The sequence below is a fragment of the Simochromis diagramma genome, unplaced genomic scaffold, assembly GCF_900408965.1.
Source record: "Simochromis diagramma unplaced genomic scaffold, fSimDia1.1 OVJJ01000419.1, whole genome shotgun sequence".
Taxonomy (NCBI): Eukaryota; Metazoa; Chordata; class Actinopteri; order Cichliformes; family Cichlidae; genus Simochromis; species Simochromis diagramma.
The window spans coordinates 5,905,769-5,918,925 of record NW_024387244.1 but is presented as its reverse complement, the minus strand read 5'-3'; the positions used below and the strand labels follow the sequence as shown (position 1 = coordinate 5,918,925).

Here is a 13,157-nt window from a genome sequence, read left to right as displayed (position 1 = left end):
CCAGCACACTTGTGGAACTCACCAGCGAATGGCTCCGGTGACGGTAGAGCTCGTTCCGGGGGTTCTGCGGAAGCGGGGGCTGGTGGCGTGGAGAGTTCCGGGGCTGGCGGCTGTGCGGGAGCAGACGAGGGGGGCATAGCGGGACCTGGCAGCGGAATGTGCTGAGCGAGAGCCTGAGTGAGTGCGAGCAACTGATGGTTAATGTGTTGTAGCATCTGCTCGTGTCGCTCCAACACGGCTTCTGGAGGAGGGGTGGGTTGCAGAGCTGAGTCCACTGGATCCATAGTATGGCTGGATTGTTACTGTCACGGGTTGCTCTGAGGATCCACTCGCAGGACTCCGGAGTTGTGTTTTAACAGAGACGGTTTATTCACAAAATCTTCACCAAGTGTATTTACAGACAGTGCGAGGACAGTGCTATATACAAGATGTGAGAGGCAGGGTTCCAGGGCTCCAGGGAAAACAAGGGAATCACACACGCGCTCACGCCAACCTCTCTCCGCTAGTGACCAGTCACCTCTTACACACTCCACACGGGGAAACACGGGGACGGGTCAGGGGAATCTAGAACAGAGAGACAAATGTTAACTTTCTGAGACGGAAGAGTGGGAAACTAGGGCTCGATGTGTACTGACTAGAGTCTTCACAACAATCCAGCGTTGAACCGCTGATCTCCTCCTTCTGATATACCAGCTGGTCTGATGAGGCCCAGGTATGCATGATCCGGGAGGGCGTGGACCGAGGGCGTGAACCCGCCATGAGTTCCGCCCCGGCAAAACAGGGGAGGGGGAGAGAGATGCTGATCAGTGCCTTGCCGATCCCGCAGGCCGTGACAGAGGATTTGGCAGAAGCGGACAAGTGACATGAGAAAAACAAATAAGAGAAGCAGTGTTTATGGGATAGTTTAATATGGGCTCATTTGCTGGCCACTTTTGAGCCCATAGTAATATATAAGTGGAGTGACTTTGCTTAAGAGCAGTCACCGATTACATTAATGTTGACTGAGTACATGGGACGATCCATGTCTGGGGCAAATTATGGTAATAGTTGTAGTTTACTGATTTGAGAAAACCTGCACATGACACTTGTCTTGCTGGTGTTGAATGCTTTATTACTCTTATGATACAATTGTTTACAAGTGTGAAGTTTGATTTTACTTCCAGATTTTGTTTTCCAGGCCATGATGGTGTGTATGCAGGCTACTGGCAGAGCCAGGTGTTAAGCCAACTTCATATGCAAAACACGCTAACATCTTTCATTGCAGGGTTACGGAGCTACTCCAGCGGAGATGCCCTGATGTTGCCTGGGACATGATCTAGCTAACCTTTTTCTTTAGGACAGGGATCCAGGTTTGATGAGTTGACTCATGGGAGTGTCCATGCGTCAAGAGGCGGGGTCCAGGAGTAACATTAAATAATGCTTTCTATTATTGTTGCAGTGATTTGTGTGATTAACCGTTTATTTACAGGTATTAAACCTATGCAAGTGGTGCATCCATGTTCAGATGAGGCTTTGATGGCCTACTGTATAAGTGAAGTTCACTGAACTAAAGAATGTGGTTTGATGATTGTTGACATGCTCTCCAAATAGAAGTTTTTCCTCCTAGCAAGGAAATATAGGTGCAGCAGTCTGCTGAAAGGGATCTCCTGAGAAATCTTAAGAGGCCCAGTGAGAAGCAAGAACCATTCCAGGCATAGCTGACAGCCCAGGCGGTGGTTGAGGTCAAAGGTCGAGCTGTTTGGGGCCCATCATGAGATCAGACTTTGGAGCCACAGCAAGGACCATGAAACTGCGTTGGAATGAGAGCTGTGCCAAGGGGGATTTCCAGAGGCCAACAGAGGAGATTGTGGACAACAGACGGACACCTGAAGGATGGGGGGAGCGTGCCAAGCTCCATCGACAGCGCAGAGGGAGTCTAAGGATGACATCATGATTCTGTGAAAGCACAGGAACCAGAAGCTATGGTGGTGATGACAGCAGTTTCCTATGACCATCACCTAATGCTGTGCCACTATACTGTGCATAGGATGACACTCTGAAGGCTGCTGGGATCACAATAGCAGTAAGATAACTGAACCCAGCACCCTTTTCACAGAGAGGTGTTTTTCTGCAGAGCATGGACAATGGAGGATTCATAAATATCCCCCTCACAAGATGAAGGCCTGAAGTGAGGTGATGGGGGTTGGTAGAGGCCATAAAACTAGAGTGCTGAGAGGTCTGCAGCTTTGGAGATAGCTGAGACCCATGTTGACAAACAACAAAACCAACTGGTATGTTTGAATGTCTATTCTACATACATTTGGACTCTGGTCCTATGGACAATGATGGAAACAACTGGAAGAGACATTCATGACGCCCTGCAGAACTCAAACCACTCTGCAGAGAGACATGTGATGTGCACACCCGGAGGAAGCATCACCAAGATGGGATGTCTTTGAAAATGTTACTTTTTTATTTTAACTATTAAATTAACAATTCATTTGTTTGCTCATAGGATGCAGTTTACCATTGGATGAGATCAATGAGGAATGGGATAACTGCTAACACATTTGTTAAACTGTGTACTTTTTCAGTAATCTAGGGTGATTTGACATATGCTGAGTATAAAAATGTTTGCATTGAAACTGTCAGACATGAGGTATTCATAACTGGGAACTTTTCTAGCATAATTGTCAAAAGGGGGGAATGTTAGGTTTTGTATTGTTGATTGTCATTTATGCTTAGAGGTGTATAATCAATTGTGTAGTGATAGTCTGCAAACTTTGTGTGTATTAGAGAGCACTCTGGGAGCACGAGAGAGGTCGTACCTTGTTTTATTGTTTTATGGCAGGATAAACGTGGCTGTGTCTGTTTTAGGTTAAGTGCCTTTTGTTTAGATGAACTGTTGGATTTTCCAGACCAGCAGGTCACACTCTGACCCCCCCCACACACACACACACCCACACACACACACACACACACACACACACACACACACGGTACTCTTTGTTTGTATGTAGACGTCATATGTTAATGAACCTATGCATATTCATGTAACCTCAATAAAAGAGCAGTGTTACGGGGGAACGGACGAGAGCAACTGGGGTCAAGCGAAGGAACGGCGTTTGTCCGGTCTCTCCCGTGCACGAGAAACATGAAGAACTTTGCCTACTTCGTGTCTTGCTTGCTGTGTAATTATATTGTCTTCAACGTTCCAGCGAATAGGTTCAGGCTACAAACCTATCAAGGGTTATGAGGAAATATGATGAATTGTTGTGTATTAGCAGCAAGTTATTGAATCATTTTCCTCAGAAACCAAACAAAATGATTGACAAACATGTTTTTACAAACTCAGTGTTGGACTTGGATCAGCAGGATAAGCTGATGTTTAAAGGCATTTGAGTCTCGCTGTATGAGAGTCCAGTTATTACTCAATATTTATGGATGATCTTCTTTCAGTGTTGCACTTTGTAGACGCTCCCTGAGCCTCACAGCCAGCTGCACATGGACCAGCTGACATTACCCAGCATTAGAGGCGGCTGTAAAAAATTCATGTTCCCATTTAAATGGTTTTAATTTGAATAAAACGATGTTGATTCATTCAATCCTGAATCGATGTTTAATATAAATGTATTTTGCCAGAATCTCAGGTTAAAGCTCACAAACTATTTCAACAAGCAGCAAACAGCAAAAACAGTAAATGAGAGCAGCTAAACACACAAAGATGGAAACACAGAGCGTGGATCGTTCACTCGACGGCACGTACACGGACACGCCGTCGGGGCTGAAAGTGGACAGCTCACAGATCCTGAAGCTGCAGGTTTCATCTGTCTCCAACCAAAACTGAGTGAAGCAGCAGCAAAAGAAGATCCAAACTCTGCTTCACGTTTGATAAATATGCTCATGAATTCTCTCTGACTTTGGCTGTTCCTGCCTGCACAGCTCTCTCTCTCTCAGTGTACTCCAAGAACAGCTTCAAACATCTGTTTCTGCATCATTCACTGTTTATTAGCCACCAGTCTGCTGTTGTGTTCAGTGCTGTCGGCCTCTGACAGTAAAGCCTCATTTCTGCTGTTCCATGGAAACTTTTTAAAATGATGACAGATTACAAACTCTCAGCTGTGTCTGTAATCAAACCTCTGTAACTTTGCTTCACTTCAGCAGCATCAGCTCATGTTCACATGTTGATTCATGGTTTTCATGGTTGATTCTCCTCATTTTTTCAAAAATGACCTCTGACAGGAAAGTCTCATTTCTGCTGCTCAACACTGAAGAAATGTAAACTTTTCAAAATGATGACAAATTGGAAAACACCTAAACCCAGGAGATGTAACCCTTCTCTCTGGGGCGGAGGCAAGCGGACCACCTCTTTGATTAGAGCTGTGTCTCTAATCAAAGCAGAGATGGAACGATGCCACTTTTTATGTCCGATATCGATATGAATCCAATATAGTCGATTTTATAATCAAACATTTTTTTTAATATCTTGCTGCATTTTGTATAAGTTCATACTCAAGTTTAAAAAATCTAAACACTAAAGCTGTTCTGTTATACCTGTCTGCAAAAACACACTGCAGCCAAAACATTAGACAATACTGATCTTTGTATTTAAACTTTTTTCAGAACTTTAAATCTAAGTATTTAAAGTAATATTCAAAATTCATTTAAATCAGTCTGATGCAGACTTCAAAAACTCTTTGGTTGTGACTAAAAGAAGTGCAACATCAGCACCAAATAATGTTTCTATTGAACAACTAACACAAACAGGTTGTAGAATGAAGCCTTTTCTACTCACAGCTGAACAGAAACAACATCCAGAGTGGAAAACAGTGCAAATAACTGCAAACAGGCTTCATGACACTCATGTTTGATCAGATTCACTCCCTGCTCTCACACAGCAACTCCAGACCTGCATTCATCTTTTCCCTCTGAACCCCCCAAACATACAAACCCTGAGCCACCACCATTGCCCTTTCACTGACTGCCCCACTCCACCATTTGACTCTTAGAACTGAAGACGCTTCTCTCATAAGAGGTGAAACATCTTCAAGGAAACTTAAAGAAGTCCAGACGCTTTTCTTTCCAAGCTTCTTAGACGATGACCTGGATGTCTGAGAACCTTCACAGACTGATTTTTCAAGAACAACTTGTGTCAAAAATCCCTGGCAGTGCCTCTCTGTCACACACACAAATCACTACAGTTACAAATTTAATAACTTAAAAAGTAAAAAGACCACTTTTGAGCCGTGTCTTTTTGGCCATAACGAATACCAAAAGAACCGGAATTTAATAACATTAAAACCAAACAATAAATGAGCAAAGTAGTGCATGATAAATATAGATGACAAATACAAAGTGCAATATAGAAACACTGGGTAAAAAGAAATGAACAATTAAAAAGGAGGATAAAAGATGTGAGCAGTAGTTAAACAGTAGAAATAAATATATAATAAACAAACAAAAATAGATAATAAATGAAAGCCAGGTCAGAAAGGTGAGTTTGGCTTTAAAAGCATGAAAACACACTGCTGTCTTCAGGAAGGCTGCTCCAGTAACAGAAAGTCATCTACATGTGGGTTTAGTTCTGACTTTAGGGACAAGTAAAAAAATAAAATAAAATAAAAACATCTGTCCAGACAACCTGACAGTCAAAAATATAAACTCAGGAACTTAAAAGGAAAATTGTGCTGACTTTGAACGTCCGCATCAAGATAAACTTACAGATTTAAGAGTGAAAAAGTGTCAAAAAGTCTGTATCCTTACCTGAGAGTTTCAAGTTTACAGTCAGGACTCTTTAGTCCAACACACAGCAAATCCAATCCTGAATCCTGAAGCTTGTTCGAGCTTAGGTCCAGCTCTCTCAGATGATTGGATGGGGAGCTGAGAATTTCAGACAAAGCTTCAAAGCTTCTTTTTGAGAGTTTACAATCTCTCAGCCTGAGGAAGAATAACAATGGAGACATATTCTTTTATTCATCTAGCATTATTAAACATATTTGTTCATAGATTCACTTACAGCACTTTCTTGGAGGCTTTGACCACTGGCAGCAGCTTCAAAAATGCCTTCTCTGAACGGGAGTATTTCTCCAGGTCGAACTCATCCAGATCTGATGACAGTAAGATGAAGACCAGAGCCGACCACTGAGCAGGAGACAGTTGATCTGTGGAGAGACGTCCTGATCTCAGGGACTGTTGGATCTCCTCCACTAGAGAACGATCATCCAGTTCATTCAGACAGTGGAACAGGTTGATGCTTTTCTCTGCAGACAGTTTCCCACTGAGCTTCTTCTTGATGTAGTGAACTGTTTCCTGATTGGTCTGTGAGCTACTTCCTGTCTGTGTCAGCATGCATAGGAGATCCTGATTGGTCTGCAGTGAAAGACCCAGGAGGAAGCGGAGGAACAAGTCCAGGTGTCCATTTGGACTCTCTAAGGCTTTGTCCACAGCACTCTGGTAGAAGTCTTTTACAGTAAGTGTTTTCTGGAAGATTTTAAAGAGAGGAGATTGTTTCTTAAGCAGGTTGACTCCAGAGTTGATGAAGGTCAGATAGACATGAAGAGCAGCAAAGAACTCCTGAATGCTCAGATGGACGAAACAGTAAACGACATCGGTGAACATGTGGCACTCATCAGCTTTAAAGATCTGTGTGAACACTCCTGAGTACACTGAGGCTGCTCTGATATCGATGCCACACTCTGTCAGGTCTGATTCATAGAAGATCAGGTTTCCTTTCTGCAGCTGATCAAAGGCCAGTTTTCCCAGAGACTCAATGATCTTCCTGCATGAATCTGTCTCAGCTCCTCCATCATACTTGATGTCCTTCGTTTTTAGGTGAAATAGCACAAGGCGTAGGTAGAGCTCTGTGAGAGTCTTAGGCAGATCTTTGCTCTCTTTGTTCTTCATGACAAACTCCAGAACTGTAGCAGTGATCCAGCAGAAGACTGGGATGTGGCACATGATGTGGAGGCTTCGTGATGTCTTGATGTGGGAGATGATGCTGCTGGCCTGCTCCTCATCTCTGAATCTCTTCCTGAAGTACTTCTCCTTCTGTGGGTCAGTGAACCCTCTGACCTCTGTCACCACGCCAACACAGTCAAGAGGGATCTGATTGGCTGCTGCAGGTCGTGTGGTTATCCAGAGGCGAGCAGAGGGAAGCAGTTTCCCCCTGATGAGGTTTATCAGCAGCACATCCACTGAGGTGGACTTTCTAGGGTCAGTCAGGATTGTAGTTTTGTGGAAGTCCAGAGGAGGTCGACACTCATCCAGACCATCAAAGATGAACACAACCTGGAAGTCTTCAAAGATGCAGATTCCTGCTTCTTTGGTTTCAGTAAAGAAGTGATGAACAAGTTCCACCAAGCTGAACTTTTCCTCTTTCAGCAGATTCAGCTCTCTGAAAGTGAATGGAAACATGAACTGGATGTCCTGGTTGGCTTTGTCTTCAGCCCAGTCCAGAGTGAACTTCTGTGTTAGGACTGTTTTCCCAATGCCAGCCACTCCCATTGTCAGCACTGTTCTGATTGGTTTATCTCTTCCAGGTGGGAGTTTAAAGATGTCTTCTTGTCTGATGGTTGTTTCTGGTCTGTCTGGTTTCCTGGATGCTGTTTCAATCTGTCTGACCTCATGTTCATCATTGACCTCTGCAGTCCCTCCCCCTGTGATGTAGAGCTCTGTGTAGATCTGACTCAGGAGGGTCGGGTTTTCTGTTGTAGAAATCCCCTCGAGCACACACTGGAACTTCTGCTTCAGGTTTGACTTGAGTTTGAGCTGACACTCAGTGAGAATCTCTGCATGAATAACCAGCAAATGACACAGATGAGAAAACTGCATTCTGGTTACTGTGGTTATGTGTTCAGTTCACTGGACTCTTGGTGTCATGATCCGAGTGAGTCTGAGTAACTTTCCACAGCATCAGCTCTCCTCCCCTGGGTGGAGCCCTCCTCACTCCTCCCTGCTCCTCACCTGTTGCCAATTACTCCGGCAGTATTTATGAGCAGCACTCACAATGAACCTTCTCCAGATTGTCTGCTTACCACAGTCAGTTCTCTGCCTCACATTTTGTCTTGTGCCCCTCAGCTTGTTTCGCGTAACCCTCTTTTCCTGTTCCCTAGTCGGCACCTGGATATATCTTCCAACTCTCGCCATAAGTCACGCCTCAGGATTCTGGCCTGCCACTGCTGGGAAAACTCACTCTTGCAAACTGCCATCCTCAGCTGCCTGCCTCCCTGTGCACCCACATCTCACTCTGTACCCAGATTTAATTCATCTCCTCCTCCAGCTGATCTCCACCTGCAGCCACGTAACACCTCTTAGTTTTTAAATCTTGGACTCATTCACTACACTGTGGACCACTCTGATTATTATCTCCTTTGTTCCAGTGATCCTGGATAGTTTCTATTCGCCCGATTCTGCCCCGGTTGTTCCTTTGACCTGCCTCAGCTTATGTTCTGGCCTCAGCTTTGCACTTCTCATAATACCTCGCTTGCTGTTGAATTTAGCCATGATTCAGCTTTCTCCGTCAAGAAATCTAGTAAAATACATTTCTGTTAAAAGTCACTCAGCCTCCGTTTTTTGGTTCTGTGCTGGACTCCATTTCTTTTCATGAGCCATTGAGCCCTGACACTTGGGTTATAACTGAGGGCAGGTTTTATAGAAACACATTCGATTTAATTATGTTTATTTATACAGCACCAAATCAATACTAGCAACATTTCACATATTACATAAACAACACTATGGAGCCAGTAATGAATAAATATGTAGAATAAATGAAAGAATTTCAAGTATAAAAGTTTTTTTTTTTAATTCCTCCAAATAACAACAACAGTCACCCCAATGTGCTTTATATTGTAAGATAAAGAACCTACAATAATACAACAGAAAAAAACCCAACTATCTTTTTGGGTCCTGAAAACTGAAGGCTCTGCCTCCCATTCTACTTTTAAATACTCTGTGAACAACGAGTAGGCCTGCAGAGCAAGAGCGAAGTGCTCTAATAGGGTGATATGGTACTAGAAGGTCATTAAGGTAAGATGGGGCCTGATTATTTAAGACCTTGTATGTGAGGAGCAGGATTTTGAATTCAATTCTGGATTTAACAGGAAGTTGATACAGGAGAAATCTGCTCTCTCTTTCTAGTCCCTGTCAGGACTCTTGCTGCAGCATTTTGGATTAACTGAAGGCTTTTCAGGGAGTTTTTAGGACTTGCTGATAATAATGAATTACAGTCGTCCAGCCTGGAAGTAATAAACGCATAAACTTGTCACGGCTGGGGCAGCCGTTGTGTGGTGGAGTTAAATGAGGACCCAAGTTGCAGACAGTGGTGGAGATGTTAGTGAGGTTTTATTTACAGTGAACAAACCAAGGTAAGGGCAGAACTAAACATAAACCTAAACTGGAAAAACTACAGTGTCTTGCAAAAGTATTCGGCCCCCTTGAACTTTTCCACATTTTGTCACATTACAGCCACACACATGAATCAATTTTATTGGAATTCCACATGAAAGACCAACACAAAGTAGTGCACACATGAGAAGTGGAACGAAAATCATACACGATTCCAAACATTTTGTACAAATAAATAACTGCAAAGTGGGGTGTGCGTAATTATTCAGCCCCCTGAGTCAATACTTTGTAGAACCAGCTTTTGCTGCAGTTCCAGCTGCCAGTCTTTTAGGGTCTGTCTCTACCAGCTTTGCACATCTACAGACTGAAATTCTTGCCCATTCTTCTTTGCAAAACAGCTCCAGCTCAGTCAGATTAGATGGGCAGCGTTTGTGAACAGCAGTTTTCAGATCTTGCCACAGATTCTGGATTGGATTTAGATCTGGACTTTGACTGGGCCATTCTAACACATGGATATGTTTTGTTTTAAACCATTCCATTGTTGCCCTGGCTTTATGTTTAGGGTCATTGTCCTGCTGGAAGGGGAACCTCCGCCCCAGTCTCAAGTCTTTTGTAGACTCCAAGAGGTTTTCTTCCAAGATTGCCCTGTATTTGGCTCCATCCATCTTCCCATCAACTCTGACCAGCTTCCCTGTCCCTGCTGAAGAGAAGCACCCCCAGAGCATGATGCTGCCACCACCATATCTGACAGTGGGGATGGTGTGTTCAGAGTGATGTGCAGTGTTAGTTTTCCACCACACATAGCGTTTTGCATTTTGGCCAAAAAGTTCCATTTTGGTCTCATCTGACCAGAGCACCTTCTTCCACATGTTTGCTGTGTCCCCCACATGGCTTGTGGCAAACTGCAAACGGGACTTCTAATGGTTTTCTGTTAACAATGGCTTTCTTCTTGCCACTCTTCCATAAAGGCCAACTTTGTGCAGTGCACGACTAATAGTTGTCCTATGGACAGATTCCCCCACCTGAGCTGTAGATCTATGCAGCTCGTCCAGAGTCACCATGGGCCTCTTGGCTGCATTTCGGATCAGCGCTCCCCTTGTTCGGCCTTGTTCGATTACACACAGGTGCACTCTATTTAGTCATTAGCACTCATCAGGCAATGTCTATGTTCAACTGACTGCACTCAGACCGAAGGGGGCTGAATAATTACGCACACCCCACGTTGCAGTTATTTATTTGTAAAAAATGTTTGGAGTCATGTATGATTTTCGTTCCACTTCTCACGTGTGCACCACTTTGTGTTGGTCTTTCACCTGGAATTCCAATAAAATTGATTCATGTTTGTGGCTGTAATGTGACAAAATGTGGAAAAGTTCAAGGGGGCCGAATACTTTTGCAAGCCACTGTAACAGACAAACCTGAAAACATAAGGACAGCGGGGAATACACAGAGATGACACAAAGAAGGCTGGATAGAGAGACGCGTAGTAACACTGATTAACACAGTAATGCAGACGACACAATGAGGAACACAGGCAGACACACACTATAAATACACACAAGGAAATGATGGAATGACACACAGGAGGGGAGCACAGCTGATCCTAATTCACAAGACGAGACACAAACCTTCAAAGTAAAACAGGAAACAGACTGTTTTACAACACAAACTCGAGGACACGAACAGAACACAGAGGACAGACACAGGTAGAGATCATAAAACACTAAACACCAGATTCAACCCTAAGAACTAATACAAAATCAGAATTAACACAAAGTACACAAGGTGATACCAAAAATGAAACAAAACGCTGAACGACCCAGGACCATGACAGAACTAGTTTTTCAGCGTCTCTCTGAGACAGGATATTTCTAACTTTAGAGATGTTGCACAAATGGAAGAAAGCAGTCTTACATATTTGTTTAATATGTGCGTTGAAGGACATGTCCTGGTCAAAAATGACTCCAAGGTTCCTTACAGCGTTACTGGAGGCCAAGGTAATGCCATCCAGAGTAAGAATCTGCTTAGATACCATATTTCTAACATTTTCAGGGCCAAGTACAATAACCTCAGTTTGATCTGAATTAAGAAGAAGAAAGTTAGCCGCCATCCAGGTCTTTATGTCTTTAAGACATTCCTGCAGTTGTAATTAATTGGTGTGTGTTATCTGACTTCATGGACAGATAGAGCTGGGTGTCATCTGAATAGCAGTGTAAATGTATGCTATGTCTTGTAATGATGCTGCCTAAGGGAAGCATAGTAACGGGAGTGTTGCCAGCAGAAGGCTGAAGTGGAATCTCCCAGAAAGCTGCAGAAGAAAAAACGTGAGCTAAGATGGTGGATTTCAGTCAAATAAGGAGAACTGTGGCTTTCCTCCAACCTTTGACCAATCACCTTAGTGTCCTGTTTATAAACCATAATAAAAAGCATTTACTGTGTGGGCATTTTTTTGTTTGGGTCTCCAAACAGCAGAAAGAAATGGCAGCCATTTTTTTAACTTCACCTTCAACTGGTAAATAGATTTAAGAAAAAGCACTTTGATCATATTTGTGACGTGTCCCAAACTGTTGTTGTCGCCTCATCTATGTTGATAAAACAGCTCTAAAACCAATCTGACAATATAAATCTGTAAAATGGGCAGAAAACCTGCTGCTGGTCCCATTTTAATCAAACCAACCCAAAGAGCAGATATTCATGTGTACACAGGAGGTTATTTGTGCAGATGCATAAAACACAAACTGTTGGCTTTCTGCAGTCTCTCACTCCTGAAAGTGTTGGCAAGTGTTTTGGATTTATTATTTATGTGGATGCTTATGGCACCTGTGTAATGTTAACTAATGTTTTTATTGTTTATGTGTTTTTTGTTTAGTCATTCCCTGACTTACCTTTGGGTTCTGGGATGGTTTTATTTAAATTCTCCAACAGATCATTCCTGTTTAACCTCCCCAAAAGATTTTTAGTGACTTCAAAAGTGTTGATAGCGTAGGTATCAAACATCAGATCCACTATGTCCGTCCTCTCTGCATTCTCCAGTTTACTCACTGGGATTGCTAGTAAACCTTCTACAGACCCGTAGTTCTTCAGATGCCACTTGAATTTTTCAAAGTCATCACGTCCCAAATCCTCCAAAGTCCCCAGAAGGATTTCTTTAGGTGTCGTCATCTTTTACCCTGTAAGGATCCGATAAACAAAGACTGTAACAACAGCTGGAGAGGTAATTGTCTGATTTATCAGAATTTAACTTGATTCTAACAGCAGTTCATCACTGTTAGGTATTTTAGTACCATGGGAGCATTTACTGGATATTGTTTTATAGTGACATTATACAGGAAAACTCTGTCATTCAATAAGGCCCCTTTGTTTTAGTTATTTTTCTCTTTGACCCAAGAATTGATGTGTGAGAATCACAGGCTGGTACAAGGTTGAAATACCACAGAGATCACTCCCTCAGCTACATTAGTTTCTTAATCTCTTAGGAGACGCCTGTTGAAGGCCAAATGGTTTGTTTCAGAATTCACTAATGAAAGAACTCTTTATTTCGTGCCTTGAAAATATGTCGCTGAGATAATCATAATTGTAGCTGAACTGATAAACTATACAAAGGGTGCTTCTTCACCCAAGGGCAGGAAGACGCTCCCTTATCTTGGTCCGTACTGGTTTAAACTGATAATCTGCTGTCTCATGAATTTTACCCTCTATATAAACTGTTGTACTTGTGAATAAAGTTGAGCCAATTTGGGAAGACAACCTGAAGCAGTCTCTGTTTTCTTGTTCTCCCAAGCTGCTCCCGAGCTCGTACTAACACGCTGAATGGCATGCTTGAATATTACTTG

At 43.0% G+C, this 13,157-nt stretch overlaps 1 protein-coding gene across 1 annotated transcript in view; it reads right to left on the bottom strand.

The window, feature by feature from the left end:
- The window catches only part of LOC120747083 (NACHT, LRR and PYD domains-containing protein 14-like), a 30,924-nt gene extending 18,438 nt beyond the window's left edge, over window positions 1-12,486 (bottom strand). Inside the window, exons 1-3 of the mRNA XM_040052695.1 lie at window positions 12,210-12,486; window positions 5,996-6,188; window positions 5,743-5,916 (exon numbers count right to left, since the gene is read on the bottom strand). Of these exons, the coding sequence (XP_039908629.1) occupies window positions 5,743-5,916; window positions 5,996-6,188; window positions 12,210-12,486 (644 nt within the window). The remainder of the gene's footprint in view (window positions 1-5,742; window positions 5,917-5,995; window positions 6,189-12,209) is intronic.
- Window positions 12,487-13,157: the final 671 nt, after the last annotated feature.